Below are 17,530 nucleotides of genomic sequence, written 5' to 3' on the forward strand. Positions count from 1 at the left end.
ACATATTTCTGAAGAGGGAAATAAAGGAAAGCATGATACCAGTCTTTGTAAGAGCAAATAGAAAAAAACAGAAAACAGCTTTCACATTTTCATCTGTGACATCCGTACCAATTCGTCCTCTTCATTTAAATTCAGCATATCTGTTACAATAAAAATAAAATATACACTTTTAAAAATTGCAGAAAAACATAACACAAAATGAAATCAGGACACTTTGACACTGTGCTTCCTGTTAATTACAACTTCTTTGCAGACTAATAAGAGGTTTATTCACCTGACACTAGTGCAGCTCCTAGAGGCAAAATATCAAGTATTTCAATCACAGCAAAGTACTCGATGGTAGTGTGTATGATCAGTGTTGGGGAGTAACGGAATATACGTACCGGTGTTACGTATTTAAAATACAAAATATGAGTAACTGTATTCCATTACAGTTCCCCGTTTAAAAAGGTGGCATTCAGAATAGAGTTACTTTGTTGAAATAAATGATTACACGGCGGTCTTTTCCTGTTTCATATGTTAGACAGTCCCCTCTCTATTTTTGGTAATTCCACACCAGAACAAAACACGCATTAAGAGGCTCTAATGCCTTTGTCTCAATCTCGCGGCCCATGTTAGCTCTACTTGTGCCCACATAATGACGTGACGAAATATTTTTTAAAATTATTTAATATGAAGGCAATAGGCAGAGTGTTACAGGCATAGACCTAAAGAATGTAAGTGCTATTAGGACTCGACTGTACACTGTGTTCGTGTACATTGCACATTGTTCTTTGCAGTAGGAAGAGTTCAGTCTTTGTGAGCTGCATGGATGACATGCTGCACAGGCTTCCTTTTATGGGCGTCTAGGTTAATGTTGGGTGATTCACATTAGCAACCACTGCATTATTATTTTTAGCCTTCATTCATTATACTGCAGGCTGTGGCGGTTGAACAGGTTAGTTGTGCTGCGCTGTGCACCCTTTGCATCTCTTCTTGGTTGTCATTGCTTGCCTTGAATCCAAAGAATCTCTCTTCTTATGTACCAGAAATTTGAATTTTGTTGCATAACTGTGTTTTAATGTAGTGTCACTTGTCCAAACTATTTCAGAGCCTACGATGCAAGTTCAGTTTAGCTTGAATAACTTTATGTGATCTGGATTTACCTAACCTAACATAGGCAATAAGGATCATTTTCCACTGAATGCTAAAACGAGGGTAGTGCAGTGGTTGATACTACAGGTCCTGGATTTGAATCTAGTCTGCATGCAGTTTGAATGCTCTCTCTGGGTACTCTGGCTTCTTCTGGTGGTCCAAAGACATGCATGGGGTTAGATTAACTGTTGATTCTAAATTTCCTGTAGGTGTGAATAGATGTCTGCCTTTATGTATTAGCCCTGTGACAGATTGGTGACTCATCCAGGGTGTGTCACAGCTGGGCTTCTGCGACTCTGGATTGAATAAGTGGAAAAAAATGGATGGATAGAAGATAAAGCTACAATATTAGAACATATGAAGAGGTTAAATATACAACACAGACTGAAAGAAACACAGTTGCTACAGACAAATCACCAGTTTGTGAGTGTGTGAGAGGAAAAAGCACTGTGTGAATGTGTGAGCTCTTTAAGACTGGATAAGATCTGCTTTATGAATAAAGTATTGTTTATGTGAAGCAAGGAAAGAAAGCCAAAAAAAGAGAGAATAAGATATCTGATTGATTATTACTGAATATTTCATAAATGTTGTAAAGATTGTTTTAGTTTTTATTCTTTCACGTCCTACCTCAGTCTGAGAGAAAGTACAGAAAAACAGAATTCAAATAGTCAACATGCAAATTGGATGAAAGTACAAATATAGATTGTAAGAAAATATAAAACAATGAAATTATGAAATTGTCTGCAACAAAACAAAAAAAATTTTATACATTAGAGAACTGAGAAATGTCTTGAGGCTATTGTAAGACTCTCCCACGCTGCACACAGATGTTTGAAGGATCTTTCAGGAATAGTGACACTATTTTCCAGACAACTGATTGTTCATTAGGTGGTATACCTGCTGATCCAGAATGAGTTACCATAGTGAAATACGCAGGCAATAAATCAACCACCTAAACCCAGGGTTAACCTTGAAGTTGCCTGGAAAAGACAAAATCCAGCTTCTTGCACAGGCCTCTGCTAGAGGTGGACAGATCACTCCAAATGTCCATAGTATTAAGAAAAATGCTGGTATTGGATTGATAGTTTGCTTCTGTCCTCTAAGTTCACTATGTTATCCACTGAGTTTTGTTAAAAGAATAAATGAATATTAACTAAATAAATATTATTATTGAATGAAGGAATACTGGCCTCATATCTACTTGGTATTGGATCGACACTAAAATTTGCAGTATCGCACAGCGCCAGCCTCTGAACTTTAGTCGTCAGTCCCTGCAAAACGTTTTCTCCTCGAGGTCGCATGCGCTGTACCTCACTGACTAAACCTCACTTTAAACTTGTACTTTGAAGTATTTTAACTGGAAAAAGGTTTCACCCCCTTGCATTGAAGGGGTACAATACAATACAAAATTGTATTGTATTGTATTGTACCTAAAACTCCCAGCAGGCGTTACCCCTGCTCCTGTACAGTAAGTGACGAAGTGGTTTTTCTCTGGAATTTTTCCATTCGGCTTCCGTACAGTGATGTTCGAGAACGCGGAAGTTCACGTGGGGCGTGCCGATTTGTAAATAAAAAGCGATGCTTCACGCAGAAGGCTTGCCATCACAGAAAGACTCCTGATCGCTTGAAGACCTCGACAAAAGTCCGCGTTGGTAAGTGACAGGCTGTGCACTATGGGACGCATTGTTTTTATCTAGTGTGCAGATGGTTGGTGTTACTTGAATGCAGCACAATAAATTTCAGATGACGTCAACCAGATATGTGGAAAAATCCAAGTTATATAGTCGCTCAGATTATGCAGTCCCTGTACTGAATTTAAATTCTGTGTAAAGAACTTTAATCATAGTAATGATCGATGATAGCAATATAAGATTTCTTCCCCCATGTGCACTCAAAAAAAGGGATGTTTATATGTGACTGACAAATGTGGAAGTTGAACTGTTGCTTGGTGTATTTGCAGTCTGCAGGTAAATCTGCATACACACCACCAAAGATGCACGTCATTCTAATTCCCGAAACAATAATCACATCTTTTCTGTTGTTGTGTTTTGGGGGTTTAGGTAAAGTGAACCATAATTCACTTAATTAATCCTACTTTAGTGTAATAATTAACACCTTTGCCCTCTCTTTTTTATACCAGAAACAATGGCATCTGCAACCCCTCTGTCCAAGGCAAACAGTGCCTTCTCTCTGACTTTGCTCAAAGAGCTGAGCAATAACGACAAGACGGGAAACATCTTTTTCTCCCCGTTCAGCATCTCTTCAGCCCTGGCTATGGTGATGCTGGGGGCCAGAGGCAACACAGCCACACAGATGTCAGAGGTACAGTCGTGCAGCTGCCTTTGTTGAAGATTGTATGCAGCTTGTTGAAGCTGGTTAAAATCCATGGCTTCTGAAATGACCCCTTTCATTTACTTAAAGAGCTCTGAGAGGCCGTTTCAAGCAACGTTGAACATTAAAGCTCCATGATGATAGGGCGTCGAATTTGATCTTTTGAAAGCCGCCAAAGCTACTGTGTGACTCACCAAGCTCTGACTTTCAGTGTCAGGAAAAATGACAAAGATCTGTACTGTTCAGCCTTTATGAGGGTCAGCCCTGTGCTGCGTTACTCGGGGAACAGGATCCATAAAATGGAAGTGTAAGGGCAATAAAGCTTCAGGTAATCCGTACGGGTTATCAGTTCCCTTTGTGCAGCGGGCATGCCCATTTGTCTGGCTGCCTGGATTTCATAAGCAGGCACTTGTCCAAGCTAAGGCACTAAATGGAAACGGCTGGAAGAATATTTGACGCAATCTATGAAGAAGTAATACATTACCCTAACTAAGACATATCAGGCACTGAAGCACATTTGTGGAAACATAAAATGCATTTGAACTTGCATTGTTTATAGAAATTAGAGCTATGCTTTTAGCACCTTATGGAGAAGAAGGCTCACGCTGTGGAGCGTGCCCTGCATTTCAAAGGTCTTTAGACGTGAGATTGACAATCAGTGTATTGTTAGAGTAAAAATTAAATAAGAGATACTGAGGGATTTTAAAGAACTGCCCATCTGGTTAAATAAACAGCAGAGAGGCCTTATATTCAGCAGGAGTAGCTGGTATGGAAGTGACAAAAGATTGTGACAAAAGGATTCCTGAAGTCAAGCCACACCCAGCTAAGTCAAGCTAGTGGGTGTGGGAGAGAGAGGGCCTCCACGTGTATCTGGTCATTTGAAATGATAATGCTCTGAAAGATAATGGATTTATTAGAGAGTACCTTGAACGAAAAGTTTGAAGAAATTCCTTGAAAACGATCACAGCAGTTGACATAGAAAAGCAAGATTAATGCAAGCTGTCTCTTTTCTTGTGTAGCTGTAGGTAAACAGCTACTTTTCACACAGATGTGGCTTCTGCAACTGAGCTGCACCAAGAGTCAAAGCAGGGAAGGAGCTAAAAGATAACTATCAAGGCTAATAAGAGTAGTAATTGAGATTTGATGCATAGTTAAACTTTCTGTGGGGTGTATTTATAAAAATAAAAAAAAAGCCTGCGGCAGAAGTTCAACTGGAAAAACAAAGTGCAATCACATTCTTCATTTTGTGAGTAAGTGTCAGTGACTGTACGATTGTTGGGCAATCGTTCGCTTGACAAATATTGCAGTCGATTGGAGTGCGTAAGAAATACACGGGAGCACTGACGTTTCCTGAATTTGCACACACTTGTCATTTATCTCCTCAACAAACAACATTAGTGCAATAATTCAGTCCTGTTTAGCAATGCACATACGTGGGCGTGATTACTCAATCAGGGTGTAGCTAGAGACCACCCACAATTCTGAATCTATGAAATAAAATATGTTTTTGCCTCACACATACTGGAATATACTGGATAGGGTCCAGTCACCCCACCCCTGCAACCCTGTATTGGAAGAGAATGGATGAATGGAAGCATTTAAATAAGTTAAAATTATGACTGAATACAGTGACAAGCCACAACATTAAAACCAAGCCAAAACACTTCCATATCATCGACAAACGAACTCCATAAGACCTCTGAACGTGTCCTGTAGTAGGTGGTAGTTTTCAAAGAAGCATCCACATAAATGTCAGGATCTGAGATCTCCCAGCAGAACTTAAAGAACCAGTTAAGAACCATCCACATGATGGTGAAACCTCGTGAAACTGCACAGGCCAGACTGTGAGACACTCGTGACTCTTTCACTCGTTCAGTGGTTATCTTTACTGGGCCTCTCTTGGTAGGTTATTGAACTTTCGTAATTCTGTAAGAACATCAGGACAGAACTGTTTCTTAAGCCAAGTCACACCCAGTGAAGTCATGCTGGTGGGTGTGGGTGTATATGGGAGGGAAAGAACCTCCACCTTTATCCAGTCATTTGTAGTGATAACACTCTGAAACATAATGGATTTATTAGAGATTACGTGGAAGAAAAACTTTTGAAGAATTTCCTCGAAGATTATCATGACAGATTATCATGATTATGATGACAGATGATATATCAGACATTAATCTGTGTGTTTTATGCCGCCTGTTTTCTTCGTCCAACACTGTTGCCTGACATTTCTTTTCTCTTGATAGATGTGATTGTGTTGAGATGATCTTGCCATACATAAGCCAGTGGCTTGTGGCTTATGTATGGATACAAGGTGTCCTGTTTCACAGTCTAACTGGGCGGTTCCCAGTTTACTCTGTCTGTTAAATCGGTATTTATTCAAATCATTTCAATAATAAATACATATTTGAGGAACTTTAACTCACCTCAGACTGCTCTGGTCATTGGCTGACTAGTCTGTTATTTAACATAACAATATTCCTATAAACAAGTTGCTTTTTTTTTTTTTTTTTTTTTCTTTTTGTTAGTTTGCACAGCAGCTAACTACAATCAGCCTTTCCAGAGCAGAGACACTTCCCGAGCTACAAGCACCCATGGTTAGGATTCATTGGTTCAAAACATGTGGCCAAATAACTTAAATTGGAGTTAATTATTGGTAAGAAACAAATCCATAACCAATTCTGTCATACATTTACGGAATGACGAGATGCCTGTTTAAATAATGATGTACCCCACAAAGTCATGCAGTAAATCCACTGCTGTCAAAAATGACTTATGTTAATAATCCAGATCTAACACAGTTGTTGTTTTTTGGCTTACATTATTTCTCTGCGAGTTGGTACAAGTAATTTTAAAAGAGCGACTTACTGTAAACGGTGTTTTCCCAAGCACAGTTTTATACACTACTGTGCTAAGTGCAACCAGACACGGCTGTTGGGTGTGATTACTCTGAGTCAGCTTGGCTCAGCTGTACCATCACAGAAAGATGAGCCTGGCTCAGAGGGGCATCTGGGGACCTACTGTAAGGACAGTTGGCTGCCTGTTACCTTATTTGAAAGACTGTATATTTTGCTGGTTTAATTTTAAGTAAGAGTTTATAACACAAAATAAAATGTTGTAATTACTTAAAATGATAATACTTTGATTCTGGCTAAAATGTTTTGGTTCTCAAAAAATTCCTCTGTAGAGGAAATATTCTTTATGCTTAAAGCAAATGAATGCAGGGAAGTTATGGTCATACTGTTTATAATTGTTTCTATTGTTTGTTTTGTTTTTTCAACTGAGGGGTTTGTCACAACTGTGTAAAAGTGTTTCATTGAACATTATCAGCGACTCATTAGAAGATTTCTTGTTCAGGTATCAGATTGAAGTCTACAACTCGGCCAACACATCAGTTTAAGGACAAGCTCATAAATTACTGTTTTGTTTTGTTTTTTAAAAATGGAAAAACAAACGTTGAACGTAACGGTGAGCACTTGGAATCGCACTTCTAGGTTCTCTGCTTCACCAAGGCAGAGAAGCCTAAGCACGCACCGGCGGGACAGATGCACATGCAACAGCAGGCCCAGTCTGCGCTGCCGAATCTGAGGAAGGTGGTAACAAAGCAGCAATACAGGAATTGCACACTAACAAAAGGGGAAATATTACTAACAGCTGATCTAACAGTGCCGTGTGGTGAGGGGATCAATGGAAACAAAGATGTTAGAGCTTCACAGAGCATTTCACATCTGTGTTTGTACTCTGTTTTTGCTTTGCTGATGTCCTTTATGCTGCTGTCTTGAACTGTCGGGTAAAAGCAGCAGTGATATGTTTACTGAAGGTTTAATGTGTATGTGGCGAGTCCAACAGCTTCAAACCCCACAGCATTACATAATGCATATGAATATAGCCGTGTCCTTTTATGACCTCTTTCTGTGTGTTTTCTTTCTTTTTATCTCTTATTAGCAGATGCTGTAAATGTCACTTGAGCCTTCAAAGTTTGAACCTATGACAGCGCATCACTTTTTCCATTTCCTGTTTGTGTAATTCCAGAGAATCACTCTTGTATAAAGAGAGAAAACTCTGTTAACAAATTGAGCACCCAACATTACAGCCGTCTGTGACTTTAGCTGTGGATGTGCACCATGTAAAAACACACTCTACTTCGTTCTTATTAAGCAGTTGGACTTGAAGATGACCACATAAATGATAACACGGTGGTGGGATGGTGTGGGTCTTTATGTGCTGTAAATGCTTTGTGGAAAGGCTTCTCTAAGCTTGGGTCATGGCTTCTCTGAATCCAGTGCTTTTTTTTTGTTTTGTTTTTTGAACAGTTGTCTGCTTTGTTCACAGTGCCTGAAAACGAAGGATTGTCAGGATGATGTCCACAGCAGCTTTGCGCAGTTGCTGAGTGTGCTCAACAAGTCAGATGCTCCATATTCTCTCAGCGTTGCCAACAGACTGTATGGGGAGCAGTCCTACCAGTTTGTTGAGGTGTGTGTGTGTCTCTGTTCGTGTGGCTTGTTTTTTTTTTCCTAAAGAATGAGAGAAATCTTTAAGCTGTGGAGGAAAGAATGAGGTAGTTGATTAGGCAGTAAAATCCCACAGAGCTAATAGGTTATTTTGTTTGGGTGTTCAGACTTTATAAGTGTGTCATTAACTGATTTCAGGATTTCTTGGGAAAAACCAAGAAGCATTACAATGCTGAGCTGGAGGCCGTGGACTTCATCAAAAGCTTCGATGCTGCCAGGCTCAACATCAACAGCTGGGTGGAGAAGACAACACAAGGTGGGTAACACACTAAACATGTCCACCTTCCACTGATATGAAGTTAGAAGTTGTAATGAAAAAACTTTTATAGTATTAGTGTGTTGGTTAGTAGTCCTGCAGAACTGTTCTTCTGTGAGATGTTAGTAGAGTATTTATTACATACGTCTGTGTCGCTGCTTCACACGTGTCAACGTATCCTTCAGGTAAAATTAAGGATTTGCTGGCTCAGGGTGTTTTGGACCCCATGACCAGGCTGGTGTTGGTCAATGCCATCTACTTTAAGGGCCTCTGGAACAAGCAGTTTAAGCAGGATCAAACACAAGATGCTCAGTTTCGAGTCAACAAGGTAATACAGCAGCTGCATGAATACTGCTGATTTTATTTTTTATATATAATATATCCTGACAGTGTTTGTGGTAAGGGTCTTTTTTTTTCTTCTTTTTTTTAAGATCACATGGTGTTCAGTCACATTCTTAGCGGCACCTCTCGATCAGATATTTCTGTTAGCTGTGATGAAACACAGTAAAAAACACATTAGACTTTGCTCAGAGTGATAAAAAGTCATTATGCTTCGACTGGCTGACAAAATCCTAGAACTGCATGAAGTGATGTTAAACCGTCTCATGACTTAAAGAGAGCAAATCTAACTCAAGAACAAGGCTTGTTATATCTCAGCCTTTCCAGCTGTTATTATTAACTTGCCAGCAAACAGTTGGAAATCTAGAAGAAGTGGGCTGGCAGTGGCAGTGGTTTGCTCTTCACCTGATGAGTGAAAGTCACACTCTCACTGCTGTTTGTATTTCTCGAGTAGCTCAACAAGCCTTAAAGAAACAACTATTTTTAACATTATTTATTTGCATGCCAATGATTTAAAACTTCACTTTTTCTCCTCGAGCAGGTTCGCTTCTAACTGCGGTTGCTCTCATACACTTCTGTATACACTCAACACCAATTTCAGGTTGAACTAGTACACTCGTGACAAAGTAAAAGATTTCAGCTGGTGATGTTTCACATGTTATTTTTTTCATATTTCAGAATGACACTAAGCCAGTGAAGATGATGTACCAAAAGTCTAAGTTCCCTTTGACCTTCATCCATGAAGTCAACTGTCAGGTAATTTGCAGTAAATCAGTCAGTATGGCCGGCAACCCATCACCTGTTAACTTGGCAGCATTTAAAATAGTTTGATTTGAGAGAGTGTGTGTGTGTGTGTGTGTGACACACACACACAACCATAATGTTGTCTGGTTGGCAGCTCAGGCTGTTTCAAAACCTTGGTGGGTTCAGCTTTAGTGGTTAAGTCATGTGGACTAATGCTCTCTGCATCATCATGGATGCTGGTTTGTGAACTGCACATACAAGATGGTTAATCGTTTTCCACTTCTCCTCAGTCCAAGGAAGGTAGAGAATAAAGTTGGATTTGCAGAAATGCAGGAATGAACTGTATTTACTGCCAACGTTGGTTTGAAGTCTTCCAGAGCCTGTGAACTTGTTTTTCTTGCAAAATCATGTCAGTTTTGTAACATAGTGCAATCTGACGAGCCAAAGATTGTCGCCAACATCAATTTGTTTGTTTGTTTTTACCCTTGACTCTTGTGCACAGGGATTTTAGTGCCTTTTGAAAAGTATTTAATGGTGTTGTTTTTTTGTTTTGTTTTTTTGTTTTTGTTTCTTTTTTCTTTTTAACACCACACTGTTGTAAGCTTAATGGTCTACAAGTTATTTTAGTGCTATGTTGCCCCTGTCCCAGCTTTCTGGATTTGTTTTTGTATAAGTTATTGTATTACACGGCATTGCATGTTAACATTTTTGGAAGCAGGTTATAATAAACTAAGATGATTAAGTCTAACAGTTGCATAGCCACTATTATATATTCACGCTAATGTTTGAAACCTGTGTGACAGATCATCGAGTTGCCTTACAAAGGGAATGAGCTCAGCATGGTCGTCTTTCTGCCCCAAAATATCGAGGACGGCACAACGGGTCTGGAGAAGGTATAACAAGCACACTTGGATAATGAAACCTATGAAATACATAAACAGTGGATGATTTTTTTTATTTTTATTTTTTCCCCATCTCTAGCTGGAGAAGGAGCTGACCTTTGAGAAATTTGTGGAGTGGACTAATCCCAATATGATGGATGAAATTGAGGTCACGGTGGGCCTGCCTCGATTCAAGCTAGAGGAGAATTACGACATGAAGACTGTCCTGGTCAGCATGGGCATGGTGGATGCCTTTGACATGCAAAAGAGTGACTTCTCTGGTATGAAGTATTCTTGGAACATGCCGCACAATAAAACGGGAGCCCAAAACATGAACGGACTGCTGCTGTTCTCTTAAATCACCGTAATTTCCATCACCTCCATATTCTACATAAATCAAATATGTTATTTTGCTTTGTTTTGTGACAGGCATGTCTCCTGCCAATGACCTGGTGCTGTCCAAAGTCGTGCACAAGGCTTTCGTGGAGGTCAACGAGGAGGGAACGGAGGCTGCCGCTGCCACCGCTGCTATCATGATGCTGCGCTGCGCCAGGATTCCAGCCAGATTCATCGCCGACCACCCCTTCCTCTTCTTCATCAGGCACAACCCTTCCTCGAGCATCCTCTTCGCTGGCCGATACAGTTCCCCCGTGTGAGCGCGTTTAGAGTGGTGTTTCTCAGCTGGAGGGAGGTTACAACATGACTGGTGTAAAATCGAATTTGGTGTTGTTGCTGAGAGCTCCTGCTCAAGAGTTTCATTATGCTAATCTCACCCTATGTTCCTGGCCTGTATATCAACACCACCAGGATGAGGAATTAAAAATGACGGTGTGTAATTTTTATAAAAAATTTCACCCCTTGTTTGTGTCTCTTCTCTGAATACTGTCATCTTGCACTGTTTAACCTAATTTGATCTTTTGATTTATGTCGTAATGCACGTATGGCCCTGTTTGCTGCAGTCATATACCCTATTTTATCTATCTTGAAGACTAGATTGTTATCATATGCCTTACACCTTAGGAAAAAGTTTACAATGTGCCTCTATTAACCTGCTGTACACCAGCTGCACCTTTTTTGGTTAAAAAAATGTGCTATGCATTTTATCTGAAAACATGCAATATCATACTTAGCTTAGCCAAAGATAATAATTTTAACAGTGTAATACATTTTATATGGAATTATAAAATGCATATAATAATTGGAGAATTTATAAAAACGTACATAAATGCTTGAACTGGCATTGAGTCCAGGTCATTTTTATGTATCCCTTGACTTAAATGTGGAATAAAGTGTGTGGTTTGCAACTGCTCCATGTTTAAAATGCCTTTTACTCACATTTTCCTTTACCTGGTTCAGCCAAGTGTTATAGGATGGGGTTTCTAATGCTGTTTAACCATTTAATGTAGAATTTTTGGTATTACACTTGTCACCGTCAGTCACTCTAACATCATATTAGTCCTTTCAAATGTTTAGGGGGGGCATTTTGCCATTGTTTTGTTCCAGTAGGAAAAAAGGAGACTTAAAGCAGTTTCGAATTGGCCACTGGATTACTTTCTACACTTCTGTTAAAAAATAAAAAATATTACCTATGTAACCAACTGAAACAACAAAAGTTGTATCAGCCAAGCCTTGGGCAGTAACTTTCAATCCTCAAACAAGTTATTCATTTTGTTTAAATGCAATATAATACTTATCTTAACCAAAGAGAGTAATAATAATAATAACTGTTAAAAATAGCTTCATAATTTCCAATTTTAAATAGCAGTCCCACTCCAACACAGTAGGTGGTGCTATTGCATTAGCTGTGCTCACTGAAGCCCTTTGTAGAATTTATACGAAGAAGACAATTTTGCTAATGCCACTTCCGGATAACTTCCGTGTTGTCATATTTGAAATTGGGGCATTCAAATTGGATTAATACTCGCTAGTATTAATGTTTGATAAGTCCGTAAACTAAATAGAAAGGATATGGACGCGAAGTAACGTTAAACATAGAAAAATAGCCAACGTAGCTCTCAGTCCTACCTGCTAATCACTCCGTGGCTGGTGATGGAGAAGCTAATATCTAAACTCACTGAAAAGCATTTCCTTTTCACGGCTTCCTTCGTTATAAGACTGGCTTTGGTCGCTTATGGAGACTACCAGGACAGGACAATGGCGGTGAAGTACACTGACATTGACTACCATGTGTTCACAGATGCTGCGAGGTTCATTACTGAGGTAACAACTGTCTCAAAACTGAATGTCCTGCTGATATAACGCTGACAATGAAAAATAGTGAGAAGCACCAGTTGTATAAGGGTGGTAACATTACTTAATACTGAGCTAAATGGAGAATTTATGAACTAGGATTTACCTGGAATTGAAGCTGTTAGGTCACCAAACCAAAGCTTAGTATATTCAGTTCAATGCAGGTTTATTTTTATAACGTCAAATCGTAACAGGATTCCCCTCAATGTGGTATAAAGCGCAGTTATTCGGGAGAAAACAAACAACTCCCCAAAGCAAGCACTTGGAGACTGTGGGAAGAAAAAAATCCCGTTTGACAGGAAGAAGCCTCCGACAGAGCTAGGCTAGAGAGTAGCTCTATGGCACAAGATCGGTGGAAGGAGAAAAGAAAAATATTAAGACACACACACATCAACGAGAATGCCTGACTTTTAAGTGAAGTTCAGACAGTTTTGGACACCTGGATATTTAACACATGAAGTTAGTTGGAGTTGTATCAAATACAGCCAATTTATGGGGTTGTTGTTTAACTTTCCAGAGATGCAGAGAGTGAAACATAAAAATATATTATTTTTATGTTAGGATATTTTTTGTAGTGAGGTCCTTATTACATTTCTATGTTAACAAAATAAGCTATGTTTAAGATATGATATTTATTCTAGCACTTTAAGAATGGTGTATGAAACCGTCAACAGAAGACAAAATTTCTGTCAGGCTTTTGGATGAAATGGCTGTTTTAGCTGGTTATCATATATAACCCCTTTATTTAACCTAATATCACATTCAGCATTTTCATGTGGGGAATTCCTTTTACAGGGCGAGTCCCCATACAACAGGTCAACCTACCGTTACACTCCTCTGCTGGCCTGGCTTCTCACCCCAAACATCTATCTTAACATGGTTTTTGGAAAGATCCTCTTCATTGTATGCGATGTGCTGTCAGGACTGCTCATCTACAAAGTCCTCTGCCTGCGAGGTCTAAGAGCTGAGGTTTGTGACTGGCACTCTTTCATCATGTCTCTCTCTCTTTTTTTTTTTTTAATTAGATGAGCTATGGGGGGGGGTATTTTTTTTCTTTTTCTTTTTTTTACAGATAAAAATACAAAAATACATTTTTGCTTGTTTATGTTCAGACTGCACGCTGTGTTTCTTCTTTGTGGCTTCTCAACCCGTTGCCCATGGGCGTGTCCAGCCGAGGGAATGCTGAGTCAATCCTGGCAGCTCTGGTGCTGGGGACTCTGCTCTGCATGGAACGCAGAGGTGTGGGTTAAATATATCAGCATTAATTTGATCATGTGTTTTCACAGCTTCTGTGTTTATTGGCTCCTTTTGTTTTCTTCCAGCTCAGCGTCTGACCTGGGCAGCGCTGCTGTATGGTTTATCGGTTCATATGAAGATCTACCCTGTTACGTATGCTCTGCCCATTGCCCTGACCCTTCGCACAGCTGAAATCAGGGTAGATGAAGCCAAAAAGGTCTCAAGATTCAAGAAGCTTGTCGGCTTTTTTGTTGGTTTCTTCAACCAAGATCTGCTCCTATTTGCAAGTGTGGCTGGCGGAGTCTTCTTTACACTCACAGCACTCTTCTATTACATGTGAGATGGACACCACAAACCGTTTTCATGATTTAGAAATGACTGTTCTATTACTACAACTAATGCTATTGGAATTAGCATTAATGGTTAATATTCAGATGCCATAAAAATTACTTTGAAGATGATAAACTGTTGTTTAGGAATGACTTTCAACAATGCTAAGTACTGTTTTTGATTTGACTTAATGCTAGCCTCTTGTGACCCATTATTTGAACCAACACTCTTACTCACACGTGTGTCCTCTCGTACAAACGCAGGTATGGTTGGCAGTTTCTTTATGAGACCTATTTGTACCATCTGACCAGAAGGGACATCAGACACAACTTCTCTCCATACTTCTACATGCTCTACCTTACTGCAGGTATTTATCCATCCAACCATTCACGCCTGTATTGTGTAGCATGCGAAATGATGAAGTTTGAAGGCAATAAAATGCTTGTTAAATCTGATTTATAGGTGTGTTGAGTTATTTTCCTTTGTCTTTTGTGTTATACTGAGCAAACGTACAGCGGGAAATACAGCTTTATTTATTTATTTATTTTTTAAATGAGCACATTTCTTTCGGCCTTGCAGAGAGTACGTGGAGCCAGTGGCTAGGCTTGGCAGCATTCCTGCCGCAGTTTGCCCTGCTGTTGGTAACATCATGGATGTATTACAAAGACCTGGCCTTCTGCTGTTTCCTGCACACAGCCATTTTTGTTACCTTCAACAAAGTGTGCACTTCTCAGGTACATACCTAACATAATTTCACTTTGTTCCTCCTGTCCTAGACATAACACACAGACTTTACAAATTTAACAATGTTTCTTGTAATCCTTTCACAGTACTTCCTCTGGTACCTGTGCTTACTTCCTCTGGTCATCCCTAACCTGAGTCTGACAGTAAAACAAGGGCTGGGACTACTGCTCCTCTGGTTTGCTGGACAGGTAATTAAGTTAAGCACATTTAAAATTACAGTTAAATATGAATTCAGATATACATTTGTTAATGTAATCAGATTTCATACCATAGACTGAATCTATGGGCTCTCCATTCAAAATCCCAGACTAGTAGTTTAATATTCTAATTTTAGTGTTTTAAATTCTAATATTAGTGTTTTGTAACCAGAAGTGACCATATTTGTACAAGAGGGAGGATTGTTACACTATTAGCTAACACCTTGGTTAGCAAGGTGCATTCATGGAGTGTACAGGTGCATTGCACAGACACAGATACCGTCTGACGAGTGCTTACACACTAGAAAAATACTACAGTTTTACTCACCACTTAGTGTCCCTTACCACTCACTACAATCAACTACACAGCAAGACAAAATTTTGGTTAGCTACAGCTTGACAACTAGCCACGGAAATAAAATTTTTAAGCCTCAGAACGGCTTGATAGGATGAGCCTTGTACAAATTCACCCACCTGTAGTTTTCACAAAGGGTAAAACTGTCTACAAGGATTTTTTTTGTACCAGAATGAAAGCAGAAAACTGTGTTTCTGCCTTAAACTTGTGCGTTTTAATATGTAGCTCTAAGAGGATTGACTAATGTTTAGAGCTAGCCTCAAGTGGTCACTATTTTGTAGCACCTCCTAGTTGGCGGTGTTTTCAGAGCCCTAAAGTTTGTTTTCTTGATTGTGATCTTGATCATGCTGAGTTGAAAGTTATACGAGTGATAGGATACATAGAACTGAAGTCATCTGGCAATGTTTTTAAAATAAACTGTCATATTTTTCTCCCCTAAACAGGCCATCTGGTTGGGCCCAGCCTACTTCCTGGAGTTTGAAGGCTACAACACCTTCTTATGGATCTGGCTAGCCGGATTGCTCTTCCAGGTCGTCAACTGCTTTATTCTGATCCAGATTGTAACTCATTACAAACCAACAAAAACTCCACTGAGACTGAAAGCTGAATAAAACCCAAATGTATTCAAAGTGGAAGAAATTTTGTCTTTGAAACTTCAAAGGATGCTCTTTCAGATCATGCACTGTGGATCCATGTAGACCAAAGTTTAATCTCCCCAGACTTTAATTACTTTCTCTAATAATTTAAATCACTTTAGCAAAGAACACTACGTTTTCTGAGCGACAAAGGCTTAGGTGGATTTTCAGTTTTTCTGAGTTAAACCTTTGGATTATATGCTCACCACTGCCGGTCAAAACACTTAAATCCACAGTGTATGACACGTAGCAGAAACTGACTGTTGCCCAGGTTTTTTTGGATGGTAACTTTGAAGTCTGCTCCACCTGTGGCCAAGTCATTTGTCAAAAGTTTGCTGATGGGGCAAAACACCTGCTGCAGATCAGAGATCACAAACAGTCTTAATAAACAGCTCTGGGTCAAAGTATTTAACACACCCCTCGGGGATTTTTTTCTTTTTTCTGGGGTGGCATTTTGACCTCGTGGTGACGGAAAGCATTTTCTAACTCCAGAGGGAGAAATAATCCAATTGTATGCTGCTAGGAATCGAGAAGCCTTCAGTCTGAGTGTCTCACTTTCATGTTGACATTATTGTTGGTACTTTCAGCACTTGAACTATGGATTAGATTGCACCGAGGAGAATTACCGTTACAAAATCTGTCCTAAATTGTGTCGTGTTTTTTGTCCTGACCGGTGTAAATTGAGGCTGACCTGCACATTAATCTGACAGGTAGGAGATAGTTTCTTGGTTTGAGGGAGAATATGTTAAATAGTTCTACTGTTAGAAACGGTAAACAAATGCACTGTTGTCTTTATGTCTATTTTTTTACAGTTTCACAAATGAATAAAATCAAATAAGTAATTTCCTGAGAATGCTGTTGTGTAATTTCAAATCCTTGGTTACGTCTCGGACCTAATGATTTCATCTGTGTTTACTATTAACACTGTAAGAAAACAGACAAGCACAGTATTTACAGTCTAGGCCACTAATGCATAATCTTCTGTCAAGGCAGCTGTTTGACTTGCAGCTTCTTTGGCTGCAGTTTGCAGCTGTGACCAGTAGGCAGGAGCATTTGCAAGCAGAAGGGACAGCTTGAGCAAACATCCTCATGTAACCCTCGCAGATTAATCAGTCAACTGGAGCATGAACACAACCTAAAACAAACAGAGCTGGCAGTGGCTCCATAATCTCACTGTACTCTCCCTCTAATCTCACATGGAAATTATTAGAGCATTCACTTTAGCCCTGTTGGTTCTGAGCGTGTCTGTTGATCCTGGGACTGATAGTGGAAGTGCATAATAATTATAATATACTGGATTCGCATTATGAATGCTTGAGATACACAGCAGGTTGGGTCAAATCGGTGGCTTTCCTTAGACATTTGCACATTGCTTTGCTTTTCTGTACGAGTATAAGGTCTTGGTTGTGTGTTGCATATGTGCATGCGTGTGAGTCATGGTCAGCTGCAGCCTGCATATCTAGTTTCTGAATCACCAGGATGCACCCAGTAACCTTTCAACTGGCTAGTTGCCCCCCAGGCACATGCATAAACCATCTTATTTTAAAACTGACGGCCACATTCAGGGGTTTATTTGCAAATTCTTAGGAT

General features: G+C 39.6%; 3 protein-coding genes across 4 annotated transcripts in view; all 3 read left to right on the top strand.

The window, feature by feature from the left end:
- The window catches only part of LOC113028755 (leukocyte elastase inhibitor-like), a 373,460-nt gene that overhangs the window by 23,982 nt on the left and 331,948 nt on the right, over positions 1-17,530 (top strand). The gene's annotated exons all lie outside the window — the stretch shown is intronic.
- Positions 2,629-11,501, top strand: LOC113028758 (leukocyte elastase inhibitor-like). Of its 2 annotated transcripts, XM_026179180.2 has the most exons (10): positions 2,629-2,786; positions 3,275-3,456; positions 6,957-7,055; positions 7,795-7,935; positions 8,112-8,229; positions 8,415-8,557; positions 9,247-9,324; positions 10,116-10,205; positions 10,294-10,474; positions 10,623-11,501. In XM_026179180.2, exons 2-10 carry the CDS (start codon positions 3,280-3,282, stop codon positions 10,847-10,849), a joined length of 1,254 nt encoding a protein of 417 aa, XP_026034965.1. In that variant the 5' UTR covers positions 2,629-2,786; positions 3,275-3,279; the 3' UTR covers positions 10,850-11,501. The 2 variants fall into 2 exon arrangements, with proteins under 2 accessions (XP_026034965.1, XP_026034966.1); XM_026179181.2 differs by lacking the exon at positions 6,957-7,055.
- Positions 12,026-16,782, top strand: pigm (phosphatidylinositol glycan anchor biosynthesis, class M). The gene is made up of 8 exons (XM_026179174.2): positions 12,026-12,413; positions 13,239-13,412; positions 13,556-13,682; positions 13,766-14,015; positions 14,273-14,376; positions 14,589-14,743; positions 14,840-14,941; positions 15,749-16,782. Exons 1-8 carry the CDS (start codon positions 12,243-12,245, stop codon positions 15,914-15,916), a joined length of 1,251 nt encoding a protein of 416 aa, XP_026034959.2. The 5' UTR covers positions 12,026-12,242; the 3' UTR covers positions 15,917-16,782.

The sequence above is a fragment of the Astatotilapia calliptera genome, chromosome 9 (genome assembly GCF_964374335.1).
Source record: "Astatotilapia calliptera chromosome 9, fAstCal68.1, whole genome shotgun sequence".
NCBI classification, from domain to species: Eukaryota; Metazoa; Chordata; class Actinopteri; order Cichliformes; family Cichlidae; genus Astatotilapia; species Astatotilapia calliptera.